This window comes from Thunnus albacares, chromosome 2, assembly GCF_914725855.1.
Source record: "Thunnus albacares chromosome 2, fThuAlb1.1, whole genome shotgun sequence".
NCBI lineage: Eukaryota > Metazoa > Chordata > Actinopteri > Scombriformes > Scombridae > Thunnus > Thunnus albacares.
In genome coordinates, this window is record NC_058107.1 from 33,689,894 (window position 1) to 33,711,963 (window position 22,070).

A 22,070-nucleotide genomic window follows, 5' to 3' on the forward strand; every position below is an offset into this window, starting at 1 on the left:
GTCCTAAAGTTCATGTTAGGTGAGGAGATGAGGTGTGTGTGTGTCCTGAAATAACCAGACCATCAATATGGACACAAAGTGACCAAGCTGGAGTTTAATTTTTTATGCGGCCACCTTGACTTCAATCTATAACTCAAGCTTTCTGTGCAGAGCTGCTGTGCTAAAGGATTATGGAAAAGTGACATTCATTAAGAACGCTCGGGAGCCGAGCCAAAGTAAAAAAGGGCTGAAATGGCTTCATGTCATCATTCTTTACCAGAAAATGAACGTTTGATATCCTAAAAACATCATCACAGCCACCACAGTCTGGAGTTCATCATGTTCACAAATACTTATAAGACAAGTCTTGGATGAGATATCAAAGAGATGCTTCTAGGCCTCATATTGATTAGGCTGTTTTGGACAATTATAAGTTTAATTACTGCTTACAATGAGTAGTGATTCCCCTTAATAAGTTCTAATATCTTAATACTCGACGCTGCTGCTCCATCGCACCAAAACTGTCTCTATATCTTATCCAAAAAAGTCATGAAGTGTCTTTAAAGAAGGATGTATAAAAAGAAATAATCACACTGTCTTTGAAAAAAAAGAAAAAAGCTTTAATTCATCGTTTTGCATGAAAGCAAACACTACCGAGACATGACAAAGACAACAAAAAGTATGAACTGAAAAACCTTTTTTTCACACTCAACCTGACCAGTAAAAATATAGAAAGATAACGATACGTCGGAGCTACCAGGAGCTGAAGTCTCCGAAGCTGGTCTTTCCTTTGGACTTCTTGGCTGCTGCGCCGCTGGTCGACGGTCCGCTTTCATCTTCAGCGGCCGAGCGTTTTCTGAAAGACGAGAACCAGAACGTCAACACACGGAGGACAGACACACAGATGTGTGCCTCTTGTTTCTTGGGGATTAAGAGGTTTTCTCTGATCTATTCTTGCTTTTGTATGAAATCCCTCTCATAACTCTATTGTCTTTGTAAATTAGTTGTTTATGCCTTTGTGTACGTACAGTGTTTCTTTTCTTACTGAAAGTAAAACAAGTCAGAATGTTCGCTTCTCTTTTTTGTGGTCAGACGAGGCCACGGATACATTTACACGAGACTCTTTCTAGTAGGCTGCACAACACATGATTGACAGTTCTCTTTCAATAAGACATCAACATGTATGAATGCATAACGTGGTGGGATGTTCTTTTATGAATCACATCTTCTTACCCCAAATGTTAAAGGAATAGTTTTAAATTTAAGGTTGGTTTAATGCTTAAATGTGATTTTGAAGCAGCTTTTTCATCTTCAAGAGCGCCTTAATGTTCCACATTCAACATTTTTCTGTGCGTAGGACATAATCCTTGAAATACTTAAGTGTTGTTATGACATTTAAAATTTTATGTTTAGGTTAAGATCAAAGATGGGTTGGACAGTGTAAAGGCTTTTGTGAAGTTAAAGCCATAGTTCAACATTTTGGGAAATATAAGCCTTCTTATCGACTCTCAACAACATGAGTGTTATCAATCTTCTCATCTGACTCTCAGCAATAAAGCAAATAAGCTCCACATTTCCCAAAAACCCATCTTCAGTCTTAACCTAAACGTACAATTCTCAACGGCAAAACTAAACTTAAAGATGCAGGAAATGCAGGGCTCAAGAGTTCAAGCACTCCGGGGAACATTGAGGTACTCTTGAAGCTGGAAAAGCTGATCACAGAGAAAATGTTCCTCTTTCACTTGTACACAGAGTGATGAGTTAAGTTTTATTAGAAGCCTTTTTTTTTTTAGTCAAGTGTGATGGTTTAAAAAGCCAGTTTCTAACCTCACAGTGTTCATAAGGGAAGAAATAATAATTTATATGCTATAAACAAGACATTATTTCATCACACACTGAAGTGACACAACCGAATAAAGAAAACTACTGTAAGAATTACAAAATACTAATGTAATAAAACATTATTATCACCTACTTTACACTGGAAATTTCTCCTAAACTTTCCATCAAAATCAGTTTCATGAAGGATCTTTAACTTGCTGGAACTTCAACTTTCTTTACTTTTCACGTTAACTTTGGCTCTCAGCTGTTTGGTGCTGAGCAGGTAGTTTGTTGTAAACAACTGGTTGCAAACTGAAACAATGAGCTAAAAAAAGGGGCTAAAAGCCGTCTAGAGCTGAAGAGTCGGGTGTTAAATCATTCGATGTTAGGAGATGTAGAGCAAAGAAGTGTTAAAATAATGAAAAGCCAGAATCAAAGGTTCAAAGTAATTATACAGCCTGAACTCCACTGTATTATTTAATCAATAGCTCAATTTTTTTTTGCATTTTACAACATAATGCTCATTTCAGATAAACCTTGTGTACTTTCTTTATTTCCCTATAAATCAGGACTGAAAACCCACGAATGAAACCCTGTCACTTGCTGAAACCCTGAAAAGCCCTTTAATTACTGCTGCAACGCCCCACATGCCAGTTTTATATTTAACTGTCCGGGAACATTAATACTGACATGCTCTGCAATAAAACTATATATATATGTGAAACTGATGTGATGACAGGAGTGGGATGAGATGGGTAAATTCTGACCATAAAACATCAAAGAAAGTAAAATCATGAGCTTAATTACGTCTTAATACACATATTAGTCAAAGTACAACATTTTCAGTGTAGTCGATGCACCTTAATTTTGAATGATGGCAGTAATTTCAGTATTGCCACGTAATAAATGGTGTAAAGTGTTGTAGATGTAATTGCTTTATTTAACTGATTAAAATCTTAATTGAAATAGGACACAGTGGAGTACTGTAGAAATGACACAAAACAAAACTACCATAAAAAATATAATATTCAACTGTGCAAAAGCAGTTTATCTGATTTATTGGAGTATTTAAATTGTTTTTAAAGATCTAAACTGTTCTAAATAGCGTGTCAACACCACTAAAACAAGTGTTTTTGCAAAGATCTAAACCTGGAACTACAATAAAATATGTTGTAATATTACAAAACACAACACAATATACTCAATAAAAATACTGTCTGGACAATAAACCTGAATTATCCCAGAGGGAAATGTAGGTAATCCTCTCAATAATTGGCAATGTTGCACATTATGCCTCTACTGATTCTGTGCTGCTATGTAATCATGTTTTATAATCCATTCATTTCTATACAGACTGTGAAAACATGTAATACAGTTTGTTTGTGTGAAAGCCAGGTTAACGTTTTTAATCCAAATTCTGCCTTCAAAGTGAAAAAAAAAAAACATTATTTCATTTATGATTTGTGTATATGCAGCTTTTATATACACCACAGGGATGCCTATTGATGAAGACCACAGCAAAAGCACTAAATCAGTATGCATGTGTGTGTCCTTACATTGTGGTAGGGTTGATGTATTTCCCAACACCTTCTTTGAAGGTCTTTGGCGCTTTCTCCTCCTTTGCTTTCTTCAGGGCGACGCTGTCATGCTGCCTCTCCTCCTCCTGCTGCTTCTGCAGCTCTTTTTCTCGCTCTGCTGCAATCTGTAAAAAAAAAAAAAAACAACAACAACACACAAATCATGTCAATCCCCAAAAGCACGTACAAGATCAGAGGATACAGAGGCATGCTTGATAATCATTACTACTAAAGTGGACTTTTTTTTTTTACTGAGCAACCTGCATGAATACAAACAAGTAAATAAACAGAGAGACAAACCTGAGCGTCAGCCTCTTCATACGGGTCCACGAATACAGTCGTACTTATGAGCTTGATCTCCGACTGTCAAAGAGTCAAACACACAAAATAAGGATTTAAAAAGGCATTTGGCTCACACAAAGTAAAAGTATTGCAGGTCGATGCTGGTCACCATTAATGAGTGATAAAGTATCTAAAATATTAAGTTCTGCTATCGTATACTATCAAAATAACAGTCTCTAAAAAAGTTTCTGCTTCCTGGCTGAAATTTAATTGGAATTACAGATATTATGCATGACACGTCTTGAGAACTGCAATTGCAACAAGTTTTTTTGTAAGGAAAATTTGATATTTGCATCATCAGAAACTTGGTAAAATATTAGCTACATTTGTTCCATGTTCCCTTACTGCTTGTTTGTAATTTAAAAATCACAGATTGAACTCTTCTGTTTCGTACAGACTGAGTTCAGCCCGTCACTGACATTTCCAGGCTCCTCTCTCTCTCTCTCTCTCAGTGTCCCTGCTTCATTCTTAGTCTTAGCGTCTGACCTTTAGATGATCCATGTACGGGTCAAAATACTGTCATGGCACTGTGACTGAGTCTTGTATCCCACAGCTGCTTTTCATGTTTGAGATCTGAAGAACTGAAACTGATTTGCACACCGGACAGGAGCGTCGGCTACATTTCTAGACTGTAAAATTAAACATGAGTTGAAGAAAAACTTGTTCATGGTCATTAGTCAGACTGCGCTGCATATACTCTTCCCTCAGATCAGTGCAAAAATTAAATGAACTATGATGACTATGAACTATATTCTCTCCTCAGAACTAACTAAAGGGTTTGTAAGTCAAGTTTAATTATGTTTAAGCCACGTCAGACTATAAACATCATTAATTCCTACTTTGGGTTTGTCTGTTTTAGGATCGCTCTCCACATTCTCCATGGCTGTCAGTGTTTCAAATCCACCAACGACTCTGCAAAAAAAAAGAAAAACAGAAAACATTCTTTGTTTATCGAGAGGATCTCTTCACATTTAGGTAACAGAAAGAGAGACCTGGGCTCCCCACACAGGACTCAGACGTTACCAATCCAGCCATTTTTTTTTTACCACTCAAAATGACGTATCCATCGTAAAAACTGATACAAGTTCAATCAACTCGATTCAGACCCCTGTAACAATGAATCCTGACAATGTGTCCTTGAGCCAGACATCAAATCTCTCATTTGTGTCAGAAAACACGCAACAGGCTGCGCTGGTGTCATGCTACAAATACAGGTGAGATGATGAAATACGATCCAGGAAGTTCAGACGTCAGGAAACTGAACAGTTGATTCTCATTTGGGGAAGAATTTTACAACTCTGGAAAGTCACATTTTATTGCATCTTTTTGTATGAAATGTGTGATCTTAACTCTTGTTTCAATACGTGCGAGATAAACAGTGAAGTTAGCATAATGCTATATGGTTCATGCAGATATTCTACCTGGTATTTGCATGTATTTGACTGGCTAAACCAGTACTGCCAGTGATGATCTTATTTCTCTGTACCACAGAGCTCCACTGTTGACCGAAATCACATCAACGAGCCACACTGGGTGACATGCTCCTTCATTACCATGAAAACATCTACTTAAGTTTATTTTTAGACAATCCCACATGTAGCATCCTGCTGCTGTAGATACTCAGTAGAGCACACCACATGTGTATTAATGCACTGGTGAAAATAGTCCCCGATAAACGCAGCATTTCCTTCTGTTTGAGTATCATTTGCTATAAAACTACAGTTTCCAGATGAGCCTTTTCAAAAGATGAAACTTGTGACCTGTTTTGAAAGATTTATGTTTTCAGTAGGAAGAAGGTCAAAGTGTAGGTGTAAAGTGTTGTTGGTTTTGGTCTTTTCATGGGATTTGTTGTTGTTTGCTTTGCTGTTGTCGCTCTGATTATCGCTTGCAAGCATTTTTGACTAAGATTATTTTAATAAATGTTTGCATTTTAATCTAGTTCATGATTGTGTTTGTCCTTAAAAAAGAATCCATAATAATGGTGAACCTACGGTTGGGTGATATAGCTGAAAAATGTATCATGATAAAATGTTTCATTTTGGTCGATATCGATAATTACTGGTAATTTTTAATGACCTATTTTTAACAAAGACCGTGAGAAAAAAGTACTTTGAACTTGACCAATTTATTTATGAAGGCACACAGGTAATAATTTAAAAAACACAACAAAAAAACCCAAAACTGTCATACTACTGAGCTGACTTTCCTTTTTTAATCAACAATTTTCTCGCCGCCTGCACTCTTTTTCCATGCTGTTTCTGCGGCAACCGAACAACACGCCTGTTAAATGATCAGCTGTTTGTGTCTGACTCGTAGCTCCATTATCAAGGGATATGATAGGCTGTTGATGAGGGAGGGAGGGAGCATGCTTGGGGTTTGTTTATGCAACCAAACTTTGTGTATTCGTTGTGCACTTTCATGGCGGTTTGCATTTACATGAAACTATTGAACAGTCTATCGAACAATCATCTTATTGCTATTGATGAAGTGTCTGTTGCCGTATAGCTATTGTTTTATTGCAAAAGCAGCCCTGTCACCTTGAATTATGACTATTGTGCAAAACAGAGGGCCTGCTGTACATAATTATGAACTTATTAAGCATATACATGAAAAAGACAATAATTTTACACTAGTTATTCATGTAAAGCCATAATAACAAGATGGGAATCTAACTGCTTACAAAATAACATTTCAAGCAGATATATTTTTAGATATGAAAAAATATGTTTCATTTCAAAACCAAGTATTCAACAAGGCCACATAATAATATCCTTACATGTAATGTCTTTTTAGTTTTCATTCAATAAGTATATCATCTGCTGGTTGAGGGATTTGTGCAGACCTTATTATATTCCTCAGGCGACTCTAAACATACGTTGCTGCTAACGCTTATAGTCTTTATTATCAGCACATTGATCTCATGGTGTAAACAACCGCTGAAGATTTACAGTCTGTCAAACGCTGAGGGTCAACAGGCGATCTGTCTGACGCTCCCCTGCTGCAGAGCACTTGAAAAAGAACCTACTCTCACTTTGCTCTTTAAACTGCAAACTCTTTATCCAGCTGCTCCTGTGGGGGGCCATGTGTAGAGTGAGAAGACACACACACACACACACACACACATAGATAAATACACACAAATAGCTATAACCAATAGCTAAGCAGGGGGTGCTTCTCAAGCCACGTGAGCTCTGCTTCCACATGTTCAGATGAACAGAAGAGCTCCCACTCTCCATGACTCACTGACCCAGCCATATATCAGACTTGAGGACAGAATTATAAGGGTTTCCGAAAAATTGTTTTAATGACATGGATCGCTCAAAAAAAAAAAAACTACAGATTTTGCCTCGAGGGCTCCCATCTCAAGCTTCTTTCTGACAGTTACCTAAATAGTCTTGCTGCAATTTTCCTAAGCAGACATCACATAAAAGCAATTTCCAGCTCCAGAAAAAATAACATATTTTTGTGTCACAGATCTAGTTGCAACTAAAACGGCAATATTACTTTGTAAAGCACACGACAGATAACATTTTTCCTTACAATATTTCTTTTTTACTTCATCACCAAGACTGTTTTATCGCTGGTGAAACTGTGCAAACACAGTACCATATTAGTAATATTATATGATGATATTGATATGCAGTGCTGTGCAAAAGTTTTAGGCGCTTTAGATATTTAGATTCTTATCCATCATGCAATACCCTCAGGGAGGTGTCTGATCGCGCCCGAATTTATTCTGCAGCTCGACAATGACCCCGAACATCCAGCCAGAGTCATAACGAACGAATCTTCATCAGCGAGAAGAACAAGGAGTCCTGCAACAGATGGTATGGCCCCCGCAGAGCCCTGATCTCATCATGGAGTCAGTCTGGGATTAACATGAGGAGACAGAAGCAGCTGAGACGCCTAAATCCACAGAAGAACTGTGGCAACTTCTCCAAGATGCAGCAACGACCGACCTGCCAAGTACCTTGAAAAATCTGTGTGCAAGTGTACCGAGAAAGACTGGTGCTTATATAAAAGGCTGAAATACAGAACTGATAAATTAAAACTATCTATCAAACTTTTAGTGCCTAAACCTTTTGCACTGTGCTGTATATTGTGATATAATACAAAAAAAATCTATTTAGAAACTCTAACTGGATAAATTAACCAGACAGGGTTCATTTTCACACAAAAAAAACAGAACTAAGAAATGTATTATTAATGTGTATAAAAGGCGAAAGAATATTTTTGGGCTTTTTATTCAGTGACATAGATAAAACTTTATGTTGAAACTGATTCTGTAGACAAGCAGAATAGATGCAGTTTGTTTTTTTTTATTTAAAAAGGTAGAAAATACACCTGTACACAGTAGGAAATTAGCACTGAAACAAATTACTGATTAATTGATTTGTCAGTTATGAAAAAACGTGGTTTTTATCTTCTAAAATGTGAGGATTTTCTCTGTTCATCCTGGTAAACTTTGGGTTTTGGGCTTTTATTTTGACACAACAAGCGATCTGAAGAGGTTACGTTGGGCTTTTGGGAAACTGTGAAGGCCGTTTGTCACTATTTATTGACATTCTGTGGACTAAATGTTAAACCGCTTAATTAAGCAAAAATAATACAATAATCAGCGTTGTAAATAATGCACCCGTTACGAAATGTCAAGAGTCTTCTCCGAGACTTTTAGTCCTGTAGACGTCAAACCACCTGGCTGTGGTCACACGTTCTCGGTCTGACATTTACACTGACAGGAACATTTCCCTCTAAGAGACTTCACATTATGTATAGATCAGTTTAAGTGGACAGACACAGTCGGTCCCATTAAATGTTCAAAGACTACAGTCTGGAGAGGAATAAAAGCCGGACGCGGTGTTAAAGCAGAAGCTTTTTAAATGTGTTGACCGTGTGAAGAACCCGTCAGTCGAAAGCCGGTCTGAATATTTTTAGACGACAGCCGGAACTTTCTCCAAAAAAAAAGATGACCATTTAGCTCAGCTCAGCGCAGGAAGAGCTATCGGTTTAGATTCAGCATCTACTGAATTTTTCACCGCTCTTGCTAAGGAGTCGGATGAAGTCACAATAGCGGTTGCGCCGTCTACGGCTCCAGAGGAAACGAATCTATACAAAAAAAAAGGGAAGAAGAAGAAGAGGGAACAAAAGACCAGAAAAGAAGATGTGGCGTCGTCCGAACCTTTTGCGTAAATGTCACCGAGCGTTAAGCAAGTGTCTGTCAGGGACTGTTACCTTTCAAAACCGACTTGCCTGCGCTGCTAAATTGCACAAAACACTGTCACTACACCTATGTGGATGCAATTTAAATATGAATACATGAATAATCATACAAGTAAATGTAAACACACTTAAAAAAAAAAATAGAAAGGTTACCTTCCAAACACTGTGTGCTTTCTGTCGAGGTAGGTGCACGACCGGAATGTGATGAAGCTGAGAGCAAACACAACAAAAACACATTAAAAAAAACACATTACATTAGTAGAAATATATAAAAAAATAAGAGGTTCTGTATTAATGAATATGTGAAAAGTAATGGAAGAGGAAAACAAATCTAAAAAGGGAGCCGGGTCTGTTTATATAACTACTTTAAAAACAATGATAAACAACACATTAACAGGTTATTTTTTTTATATAAAAATGTCCATCAAGCAAAGAATCGGCTAAAAAGAAAATTAAAAAATGTGACTGTTTCAGTTTTATCATATGAGTAGTGTCCATTAATGATGAAAAATAAAGTACTTATTAGCTCAAAATGATTTTTAAATAGACAAAATGACTAAATAAGTAAAATCCATGATAAATAAAATGTTTATCCTGATTTATTCTGACAGCATTTAACATTTCTCGTCTCAGTCAGCTGTGGGACTTCAGCTGACAAATCAAAAGGAGGGAAATTCAAGGGACGGAAGAGATGTTAAATTCTCTGTAGACTGATTTTTTTTTTTTATTTTAGCAGACTGTTGTTGTTCAAAGTTTAGAAAAAAACTTTTCTTACAACTGGGACTTGTTGGTGTTTGGACCGGAGTTGGCCATGCTGAGAATCCCCCTGCCTGTGTGGGACAAGTTGGGCCGAAACTCATCCCTGAAAGGTTTTCCCCAGAAGGATTCCCCTCCTGGGAAACAGAGAGAGTCGGTGAGAGAGGGAGGGAGGGAGGAAAGATGAGAGACAGACAGAAGCGAGAGAAGAGAAGGAAGTAGAAACATATCAGGAGAGGTCAAGAGGGAGAGAAAATGAGAAATAAGTAAATTCTAAACAACAAAACATTTATTCCATTGTTGCTGCAGGTAAAAGTGTTGACAGATGACAAAGCGGTCATTTATGTGACGTTCCTACACTTCACTTCCTTCAAATCAGCTGTCAAATACTGATGGTGATGTTGCTCTTATATTGGATGCCCCAACAGAGTCGTCTCACATTTCAAAATGATGTATAGTTTCAAATGTGTGGTTATTCCTGGTCTCGCTATACTAAACATCATAGATCTCTACCTACGGAAGTCTGGGGATGTCTAGATGCACGGTAGTTGCATTTTGTTATACATTTTACATGTTATCACCCCAATATGAAGGGCCGCCCTACAGACTTCAGATTGATACTGCAATGCAGGTTTTTTTTAAAAAATTAATTATTTCCACCCAGTTTTAACAACAAAACCTGGGAGATTGTTCTCAGTCTTTATGAGTGATGTTTAGGTTATTCCTTTATTTATTCTCTCTAGGCATCCAGACATCTGAAAAATATGTTTTAAAGCAAAACTATTTTTAGTGTTTTATTATAGATTTGCTTGAAAGATTTTGGTATAAACATCTGCATTAAAGACACAGTAAAATAAAAAAATACATTCCTCCAGTTCTAAACTTGTGTTTCTGGGTTAATTTTTCAGTTATCTCTACTATATGCCAATTATATGTCCAAAAAAATAATTTATAAGTATTTTTACATCAAAATCCCTGTCTTTTCTCTTCCTGTTAAATGTTTTCAAATGTTTGATGCCCCATCTTGAACTCAGAGGTGTTGATAAAAACTGATCCAAGCAAATCGCTAACTACAACTATCGTTTAAAACGCCAACATTTTTAGCTGCCCGATCAAACGTGAAGGATTTGATTTAAATCCTTCTTATAAATGTTTCCCTGCAACATATTCTGTTTCACTGGGAAATACATCACGGTACAGAAGATAAAGACGCTGTCACTTCCGTTACACTTGTGGAATGTTTGACCACTAGTGGCGCTATCGAGCCACATTTACGGTAACACAAACTCCAATTTAAACGTCTTCAAAGAAACTAATTGTATTTTGCTTGAAGACCTGTTTTTTTTTTTTGTTTTTTTTTTAAAGGGGGCATATCATGCACATTTACAGGTCTATATTTTTAATCTGGGGCTCTGATGGAATATCTTTGCATGATTTACAGTTAAAAAAAACTCCTTATTTGTCTTATACTGGTCCTTTATGCAGCCCCTCAGTTCAGCCTCCGTCTGAAACAGGCTGTTTTAGCTCCTGTCTCTTTAAGGACCCCCTCAGCAAACCAAAAAACTATATGGGTAGGATTTCACGACTATTTCTCCTTCTTTACTCGAAATGTCAACTTTTCAAATACATCTGTACATGTTTGAGCTGGAATCCGATCCGAAATATAAGAGTGGACGACGGGAACAACACATGGAAAAACCTCAGCGACAAAAGCCGTTAATGGACATGTGTGACGATCTGACGTCAGCTCATCGGCCAGATAGAAAAAAACTGTTGCAGCCACGTAATATAATATGCTCCCTTTAAAGAAAAATCCTTACAGCATTTTCAGGCAGCAGTTCATTAACAGTTTATCATGTTAATCTTTCATTTAATTGCACCATCTGGCTTCTAATGTATATAAACAAAATGAGTTTACTTTGCAGGGTAAAACTGATAAAACTCATGCAGAGATTCATTTTTGGCTCCATAATGCATAAAGCCACTGTTTTTTTTTTTCTTTCCAGGAAACATCATTAAACTGAAATTGGTTTGCATGAACACAACACAAATCACTACTGCAGTCAGTACAATGTATTCATATAACTGCACCGTCAGCCTGAAATGCCCCGTGTGTTTTTCCATAAGAAGCCAAAGACCTATTTGCCCTTGAACATGGAGCCATGTTGAGAGCCTTCAGCTGTGAATCATTATTCAGACCGACTTCATCATTAAGAATCATCATGATGAGTATACAGGAATATACACTGCAGGAGCTTATTGGCTCCCAACAGGGGGAAGAGGATCTGTTGCCCTGAGGTGTGTTTTCACTGTCCTGCGTCGTGCCAGCTGGTCTGTGTGCATGAAACGGTGTGTAGATGTATAGTTATGTACTATACGTGTATGTTTACGCTAGAGTGTAAACGCATTCTACCGACCGATCGAAGCTCCAGAGGCTTTGTGCAGCCTTCCAACTTCCCCTGGTGACATTTTTGCATAATTTATCAACTCGCTGACATTTTACTTCGGCACGACTGGATCATAAATGAGGCAAGAGCCAGCCAGGCAGATGAGGAGAGAGGAGAAACTAACCAAAGAGTTAACCAGTAAATCAAACTGCTTTACATCTGATGTTGATTTAAAAATGCCCTTGAACGCTATCAGCGGTACAACATCTAACTTCTTTTCTGTCGAACAGCAAAGAAAGCCGGAATATAAAAACATCAGCTGTGAAGCATCTCTCCGCTAATGAAAGCATTATTTGGGGGCATTTCAAAAATATGTGAGCATGTGCTTTTCATTTCATATTTTTCAGTGTGTCCATGTCTGGGATTTCATTTACAAGTCGATGTTTAAAACATTTCTTTCTCCAAAGCATCTGTGTTTCTGAAGGATAAACGAGGCTCTACTGAAATCGGGGAGGAGGGGGGGGGTGGGGGGGGGGAGAGAAGAGTCACGCTGCAGTGAGCAGTGTGCGGGATGTGTCTCGTACCAATTTATGTACAGCGAGGATGAGAGGCTGGGATTCACTCGAAGTCAGGGCAATTTTTAAAAAAAAAAAGACTTTCTTGACATTTATATCTCAAAATTCAAGTGTCATGAAAGTGTTCCACTGGGGTTCAATATCATATTTTGCCATTACTATCCTCCTCCACAAGAACAGTCAAAACAAAGACTTTCCACAAAAATACATGAATGTTTTTTTTTGCTAGTGTTCTTGTCTGTTGTCATTTCTTTAAAACTAAATCAAAAAAGAGGAAATTACGCTTAGTTTAGTCTGTAGATGCTGTATTTCAGAGCAGATATTTCAAACAAACGGAAGGAAAACTACAAAAAGAGTTGTCCTAACCTTCACAGCAGCTACCTGTGTAGGATTAATGTTCATCATGGTTTACAAATTACAAGCCAAATGTCTGTTAAATACTAAAGAAATCCATCTTCACAAGTCAGTCTTTTTCATGAGTCGTGTGCACGTGTTGTTTAGGCCAGGTGACGAGAGGAACTTAACCCACAGGTCTGGAATTCTGCACCTTCATAAATCTGTCATGGTTAGACGCGTTTTGCGTAGCGTTCAGAGACGCCCGAAGACACAAAGCACACTCTGTGCTGTGAACTCAAGGGGCGCAGACGAACATGAAGGCAAGTAAATTAACTGCATGTGGCCTAGCAGCCAATTATACTTAGCTGCCCTTTAAACCAGCTTTAAGAAAAAACAGAAAATATGCTCCGAATGTTGATTGGTTGGTCACCGCACCCTTATTCCGTTGGCAGCACTCAGCACACATCGACATCATCTCTCTGTCTTTATAGAGTATATTTAGTAACACTCTTGACTTGCAACCTGAGCTGCAAACAGTATTTACGCAAAGCTTCCAAAAAGGAACTATTAATAATTCAACAGAGGGGTATTATGTAATCCGAAATGTGGTTTAAGTGCAGTCCTGATCTTACCTGTGCCAGTGCCAGTGGGGTCCCCTCCTTGAATCTGAGGAGACAAAAAAAAAAAAAAAAAAGAACTGATGTCAGCTGCTTGTGCTTTGCATAATGAAAATCAAATACAGGCCTGTCCCTGCAACGCTTGAGGAATTGTTCCTATTAATTACCACAGGAAATTGTCTTATTTCCGTAATGTGGCCGAAATGAATCTTTCATTTGTAATCTTAAAATATTTCCTTTTGACACACATCCAAGCTCATGTTCCTTGTGATCACTGATAACCGTTCTCAAAGCTTTCCAGGATATTCGGCCCTCTATTGTTCATTGTTATAAACCTGCAGTAACTGATTTTTTGCAGCTTAAGAAGTTGTGAACACAACACTGACGTATCATTACCTTTTAAGCTGATGTGGCAAACTCGCTTATTTACACATCCAGTAGTTAGAGAGCAACATTATCATTCATCTGGAGTCGTGTTTCTGTCCATCTGGTGAATGTAAGTCCAATATTCACTCTCTTTTAGTTCTGTTTTTGACCTCTACCGACTCCTGAGGGAAATATCTGACTCTTTAGCTGCTAAATGCTCCACTATGTTCACCAGCTTGTCACTAACTGTGTCTGTTTGCTGTTTGGCAATGAGCAGGTAGTGTACAGTGGGTTTTTTAGAGCCTTTTCTCTGAAAAACACCTGCCTGCTGCAGCCAAAAATGACACTATGAGAGCGCCGAGAGTGAACAAAAACGGTAAAGTTGCAGCCGGACAGCGCTAAAACTCGCTATAAAGCCGAGGAGAGCTGCAGTCAGGTGCTAGTTGTCTGTGAGTTCATCACTTAAAAATGCAATGTGTTTTGAATGAGAAATGTTGAATGTAAATTAAATGTTCTATGGCCATCACCACCGGGAAAAATGTGCTTTTAATGATATTTTTCCATTTTTAATTCTGCAAATACTATTAAAAGCCTGTTGATGCCTCTCTGGCTGAATAACAGAAGATTCATAGAAACTGCAAACTATTAAATTTCCAAAAATCCCAGACACCTAGACTCACGTGTAAAACACCTGCATTGCATCTGCGTCAAACGTTTCTTCTCAATGTTTGAGCCTGAGGGGAAGCAGCTTTGTGAGTTTCTCACATTCCAAAGTAAAACTGTCAAATTCTTGAAGTATCATCTCAGGATGTTCAGTGAACTCGCAAAGTCCTGAAAAACCGCTTTAAGGAAAGCGAGGGCCACGTTTCTGTTCCCATTAACACGCAGCTTTAAAAGTGTTTATTCTCCAATACAACCCTCCTCTCCTTTTGAGCTGCGGAGGATAAGTCGAAGGAGTAAGTGGAACAGTAATTATGGATAAACAATTCACAGCTTGACACCATGTATGGACAGAGCAAAAAAAAAAAAAAAGGTAAGGGTCCCCTTGAGACCAGATGTCCACTCAGAGACACTTTAATTATGGGAGCGGCAGCTCTGAAATACACAGACAAGCGGCTGATCAGAGACCTGTCATTTCAAATTCTCAGTCCAGGTTGGAGAGTGAGTTTGGAAAAAAAAAAGCTGTTTACACATTTTTGAGGCAGCAAACATGGAAATATGTTACCATTGCATCAAAAAACTACAGTGAATGGAAGCATGGGAAGTGATTTATATCGTTTATGTTTTGGATAAACCTACTTAAATCCAGTTTATCCTGTTTTCTAGTCTGACAATTGTCCAAATGATATCCTCGATCATTACAATTCAAATAAAGATCATAGTAACGATAGCCTCCACTACATTAAACACAAATGGAATAACAAATGTAATAATAATGTTCTTCCAAAAAAAAAAGGATGTTTGACTTCATTATAATCACTGTTTTCTACCCAGAACACTTCGACTAATGAGACCGTTTCTCTCTATCCACTGTAAAATTTCTTGCCACCCACAAAAAGTCTAAGATTAGATCCTCTTTTATCCGCAAATAACCTGGAAACTGTCATTTTCGCTTTAATTATATCTCACTTAAACTATTGCAATGCTTTGCATTTCTGCTTAAGACGACACAATCTGTTCAAACTTCTGTCCACTCTCATCTGTCGAGTTGGTTCAAAATGTTGCAGTCAAACTTCCTACAAGATCCAACAAAGCAGTGTATAAATCAATTTCAGCATCTCTACACTGTGAGTTTTAGTGTTGATTTTCATAATCATTTAAAAGGCTTGCATGGAGTTGGCTTCTGACTACAGTATACATTATTTATGACCTCTTAAAAGGTCCAGTGTGTAGGATTTCGTGGCATCTAGCGGTGAGTTTGCAGATTACAACCGACTAAATACACCCCCATCCCCAACACTCCCCTTCCAAGCATGTAGGAGAACCTACGGTGGCCACGAAACTTGCAAAAAATGCGAAAGGATCTCTCTAGAGCCAGTGTTTAGTTTGTCTGTTCTGGGCTACCGTAGAAACATGGTGGTGCAACATGGAGGGCTCCGTGGAAGAGGACCCGCCCACTTTGTGGATATAAAGGGCTCATTCTAAGGTAACGAAAACACAATAATTTTTATTTTCAGGTGATTATACACTAATTAAAACATACTTATGAATATTATATTCAATTTCTGCCAAATCCATTCTGCTAGATGCCACTAAATTCAACACACTGCACCTTTAACCCCCATAAGAGACTAAATGAGCAGCTGTCATAGAACATCTTTTTCGTTTAAGGTGTCAACAAATATATCTAATCACAGCTCGTCTAGTTGAAGGAAATGGGAGTATCATGGGATGTTGAACAAGTCTGTAAGAAGATTCATGGATTTTGTTGATTTTGTTGTCCAGACTGTACTGGATGCAGCAATGAAAGCCAACGGTGGCACTTTTTTGTCATAAATGAGCCATTTTGCCTGTGAGAAAAGGAAATGTGTGTGTACTGGTTGCCGTAGCGAAGGTAAGCAAACACAGGAGGAGCGTTTTCAGCTGGTTCAAGCCCTTACCATGAAATTCCGGATGGACCTGTGGAAGATCGTCCCGTCGTAATAGCCTTTTTTACACAGACGGATGAAGTTCTCTCCAGCTTTGGGAACCTGAAAAGAGATTGCAGTGATGGTAAATAAAAAAAAATCAACATATTTAAAGTGTTATCATTTGTCAAGATAATTCAGTTTCTCAGCATCAGACACGCTGTACAGGATGTCCACAGCCAATAAAATTAGCCACCTGTATGCTTATTGTTGTTGAAATCAGGGGTGAGTTATAAAATGAGTAAGTGGCACTGAGAACACAAACACATAAGTACAAAGTTAACACATTTAACGGATGTTGAGAAGAGCCGTCTAGAGTTGCCAAAAATCACAGCTGAGTCTTCTCAAAGTGTCGCGTATTGAATGCCAAAATCAATCAAATATCTGTTATGGGAGGAGGGGACCTTTTGATAAACCCAGTAATACACCCACGCTCACACACTAACATTTACATAAACTAGATAGTGAATGTCAATACGTGTCTGAAGCCACTTTAGACTGACAGTCGCCTTACTTGGGTCATGGATCAACGTTTTTGAATGGAAAATCTTTAAAACAGCCAACAACAACTAACGTTTAAACACAGAACTGTCATATTCTCAACTTTTTTAATCCACTGCACTATGGTATTTATTAGATATGCTTATTATTGTTATTTATTCTTAGTATAGGACTAATTATTATAGACTATTCTTAGACTTATCGTATTGTATGCTGCTGGACCGGAGTACAAATTTCGTTTCATGTGTGAGCATGCAAATGACAATAAATTAACTTTGATATTATGTTTATATTCCACTGTCAGAAACTTAAAAAACATCAGAACATTTACACTGATTTTGTCAGTTCTTATTTAACAAAGCAAGGTGATAGAGAATACAGAGCATTTTAGTGCTTTAGTCACACTTATTGAAGGAAACTCACAGTCAAAGCTGATCAAATATATATGTAGCAATTTACATTTAAGCCCTTAGGTTTGTATGAAACCAGCCTTCACACTGCAGACAGATTTAAATACCTCACTGAATTTAAGATGATCATGAATGACTATATCCTATATTTCCTAATACAGAAATAAACACTGGATAAACAAGGGTGTTGCATGATGAAGGAGCTAAAAAGAAGCTAACTCACTAATTTATAGCCAGAAAAGGAAGGATGAGCTACCTATCTGACTTCATCATCCTCATATATATGCAGCTGTCTGGGGAGTCGGGAGCCGTCACGAGACACTGGTGTCGAGAAATAGAGGCAGGTTATGTTTCAACTTCCAGGCGGAGATGACTGACAGCGATGTGAGGAAAAAACTGGATACATCGGCTTTACGTTCACCAAACAAACTCTTTGTCTGTGCTACTTAGTCTGACCTGTTAGAAATGTTTGTTATGAACACACACACATAAGTTGAAGTGGGGTTCAACCATTACCTGAGGCGTGAGGCGGCCTCAGGATTAATATAGCTTGAAGTCAGGCTTTATACTCTCCTACAAAAGCTCTGTTTTTAACATTCGTTGGTACAAAAAAACCCAGACATCTGGTTTTTTCCTTTCACTGAAAGGTATATAATGGGTCATAAAAACTTCTAGTCATCTTGTAAATCATTACAAAAACACCCGCTGACAGACGCTAATTTTGACTGACTGGCAGTCTGTGAAATAAGCCGGTATTTGTCTCCGCAGCAGGAGGCGTGGTTTGAGCTATGACGCCGGTCAGGTCTGCTGTTATTAACGTCAACAGCCTTGAGGAGCCCTTTAATGTGTGTTTGAATATGTCTCTTTGTGTGTGTGTGTGTGTGTGTGTGTGTGTGTGTGAGAGAAACTAACTTTTTCCCCTTGGCAACAATGGTTGGTGGTTTCCAAGAATCACCAGATGCTTTCGTAAAACCTATTTTTATTCATTGGCCTTTCACTGTGTGACAGGTTCTTCTAAGCTCTACTGGTCTTATTTCCCACCTTACATCTCAATTGCGCTGTCGGGGCTTCAACGCTCTGTCTCTCTCTTTTTTTTTTTTTCTCTCTATCATAAATCCCAGATTTTTTCAAAGCACTCTGGTACAAAGAGGCTTATTGTTTTAAACCACTGGACAAAAAAGACTGGATTGATTTTAACCATTTATGCCATAAAATTGATTTTTGGATGGAAAAAGAAGACCTCGACAACAGTTATCTAACAACAAACTAAAACAAGTACATGTATTAATAGAAAACATGACAAAGTCTAAATGCAGTCTTTGCTTCTTGTAGGTTTTTTTTTTTATATTTTTAACCAGACATTTTATTTCTAACCAGAAACATGACGACATAGATCTCTATCCGTAACGTTCAGACTTCTTCTGCCTCTGCGGCTGACTTGTAATGGAAGTCAATTGAGCATGTCTGCATACATACTTTTGTTGGTGTGTGTGTATGTGTGTGAGTTTGAGCATGAGAATGTTTTAAATGCAATCCAATTTAGAAACATGTCTAGGTGCCTAAAATTGTAATCAGTGATGTCAGCATGGAAACAATGTTTGCTGACGCAGACGGAAAGAACATGTAAAAAATGTCCCAATTCACAAATGCTTACAGGCTCTTCGCTTTTACGAGTATTTCCCAGGCATTAAGCCTAAAATATGTATAAGTAAGGAGGTGCAGGATGTAGAAAATATTGAAATTATAGAAGAAGAAAGTGTATCCTAAATTTATTTTGACAACTTTTCCGCCAGAATTGTTTGACTTAATGAGCGTCTGGATAGCCTATGTAGTTACTTTAATTTCATGTTTTATTCTAGTAAATTTTCACCCAACTCTGACATCGGAGCATTGGAGCAATTCAAACTCAAAGAAAATAATTAGAACATTTTTATTTCTGTATGTATCTAAATATGCATCTTGTCATTTTAAATATAAACACAGTCATCCTATTTTCAGATGAAGCCTATAAACTGTAGCCGTGGTGCTTTTCCATATAATGAAGCTGTACTTTTGATCTCAAACATCCGCCCCCGTCGCATTTTACCCAAGTTGGGGACGACAAGGGCCGGAGCAGCTGACACATCCAAAGCTACGCAAGCAAATGGCCACTTTAGAGGAAGGTGGGCCCTGGATCTGTGCGGCTGAGAGTGTATGTGACAGTGAAGCGGCGCTCATTAATTCATAAACAGCAGGCCACAAATAGAGCTGCAATCTTGTGTGAAAACCACTGGGGAGGAAGGTGGGGAGGAGGAGGAGGAGGAGGAGGAGGAGGAGGAGGAGGAGGAGGATGTGGGGCGCAGAGGGCAGGTTGTCTAACCGCTGCAACTCTCCCCTCATTATTCTGATTCGATGGCTCAGAAGCCAATGAAAACCAAGCACATCAAGTGCCTGGTTACCAGGGCAGAAATGCGTTCCTGGATGTCATGCTGTCTGTCTGGAGCCCCACATCTAACCTTAAAAAAAAGATGAGGCACACAAAAAAAGACAAAAACTTGGCAAACTCAGGGTCAGACTCTGCAAAAGGTCGATTTCAGTGTTTTGGATGTGTTACTCTAAATTTAACCACACGCTTAGGCCAAACCTACGTCATGATAACATTATATGAGCATATAAAATGTGAAATGTAAAATTGCCCTAGGAAATGGGATGATGGGGGCTTTTAAATACCCTCATAAAATAAACAGTTAAAAAAGATTTCATACGTTTTGCAAAGTACAGCGTTTCCCCTGTATGCTTTCAACAGCGGAGGAGCGCCGCTGCTAAATGATGAAGCCACAGCTGACATTTCCCATTGTACATAATAATCACGACAAACGCAAACACACACTTCATCCGCTTTGAGCAGCTGTGTGGAGCAGGTGGGGAGAGAATGGTAGTAAGGCCAGGATCCTCCTAGTGGCACCACAGTGGCAGCCTGTGGCACCACAATGGCAGCCTGGGGCACCACAGTGGCAGCCTGGGGCACCTCGGTGGCAGCCTGTCGCACCACAGTGGCAGCCTGTGGCACCTCAGTGGCAGCCTGTGGCACCTCAGTGGCAGCCTGAGGCACCACAATGGCAGCCTGTGGCACCACAATGGCAGCCTGTGGCACCACAATGGCAGCCTGGGGCACCACAGTGGCAGCTTGGGGCACCTCGGTGGCAGCCTGTCGCACCATAGTGGCAGCCTGGGGCACCTCGGTGGCAGCCTGAGGCACCACAGTGGCAGCCTGTGGCACCACAGTGGCAGCTTGGGGCACCACAGTGGCAGCCTCCAGCACGTCAGGGGCAGCTTGTGGCACTTTGTCGGCAGTTGAGAGTCAACTAGGGCGGGGCTAAATATCCTGGTTTGTTTTCACAACAGGTCAGCAGTCGTAAGTCCGTTTTAGGATAGTTGTTGAGCAACTACGTTCTACTTCCTGGTTTTTCATTCACTTTATGTAATTACTTCAACTAAGGAGGTTATGATTTCGCCCATTTTGAAATAAAAAGGAACAAAAATACACCCTTTACTAATCCTGTGTTCTATTATTGTAAGAGTGAAATTGTGTTATGTAACTTAATCATAATCCTCTGTTTTATTATTGTAAGGGTGAAATTGTGTTATGTAACTTAAATATAATCCTCCATTTTAGAGTGAAATTGTGTAATGTAAACATAATTGAACAAACATAAGTTTAGTAACATGTAGACTTAATAAATAAAAAATAACATTTAAAAAAAAAAGTCAGCTACTTGTTGTCTCGAGAATGGGAGTTTTGCGTCTCCTTGTCTCTCTCCTCTGCTCTCTGTCTGTGGTCTATGTCTGTTTGCACAAGGGCAGGGCTGAGCCCCAGACACACACACACACACACACACACACACACACACACACACACAGCAGAGCAAAGAGGCCACAGTGGACATAATCAAACAGACTTTAGTTTATACTTTATTTGAGTCGACTGAGACTGCTCGCTGCCGTAAGTGTAACAAAATCTGACAGTAAGGCAAACTGTTCAACAAGCAGAACATAAACTTAAATACGACGTGCTCCTGCTCTCCTCTCATCCACAGCCGCTATGTTTTACAGCCATACGCAGCTCCTTATGTTAAAAGAGAACTGTTATGAACGAGCTCAAGACGGACGTTCGTTGTATGTAACGATTGAGTCTAATTAGCTAGATATATGAGGGAGTTGAATTCTTATAGACTTTAGGCTGACTCCAGCCTGCTCCTCCTCTCTACCAGCTGTACCTGCAGCAGCAGAGGGAGGAGGACAGAGGAGACGATCAATGATGCCACAGAGCTGTTAACCAGTTTTTGTTAGAGATCTGCAGCCTTTCTTAACAGTGGAGTCTGAGAGCTTCAACCATGAATCAGTTCACCAGTATGAAAGGTTATTCCAAGGGTCTTGTCAATAAGGAGATATGGTCTGATGTTAATTATTCCACACATTACAGCTTTTCTCGATTGCTTACTCACTACAACTGGGCCTATTAACTAAACATCCCCAAACCATGACGCCATCTACCAAAAGACAGACTCATTTCCCAA

At 38.8% G+C, this 22,070-nt stretch overlaps 1 protein-coding gene across 1 annotated transcript in view; it reads right to left on the reverse strand.

Annotated features, from left to right (window-relative positions):
• Positions 1-577: 577 nt before the first annotated feature.
• ppil2 (peptidylprolyl isomerase (cyclophilin)-like 2) overlaps positions 578-22,070 on the reverse strand; it is a 33,414-nt gene continuing 11,921 nt past the window's right edge. Inside the window, exons 13-20 of the mRNA XM_044331721.1 lie at positions 16,577-16,666; positions 13,626-13,659; positions 9,715-9,832; positions 9,093-9,149; positions 4,559-4,631; positions 3,678-3,740; positions 3,357-3,502; positions 578-835 (exon numbers count right to left, since the gene is read on the reverse strand). Coding sequence (XP_044187656.1) covers positions 733-835; positions 3,357-3,502; positions 3,678-3,740; positions 4,559-4,631; positions 9,093-9,149; positions 9,715-9,832; positions 13,626-13,659; positions 16,577-16,666 — 684 coding nt within the window. The 3' untranslated portion in view covers positions 578-732. The remainder of the gene's footprint in view (positions 836-3,356; positions 3,503-3,677; positions 3,741-4,558; positions 4,632-9,092; positions 9,150-9,714; positions 9,833-13,625; positions 13,660-16,576; positions 16,667-22,070) is intronic.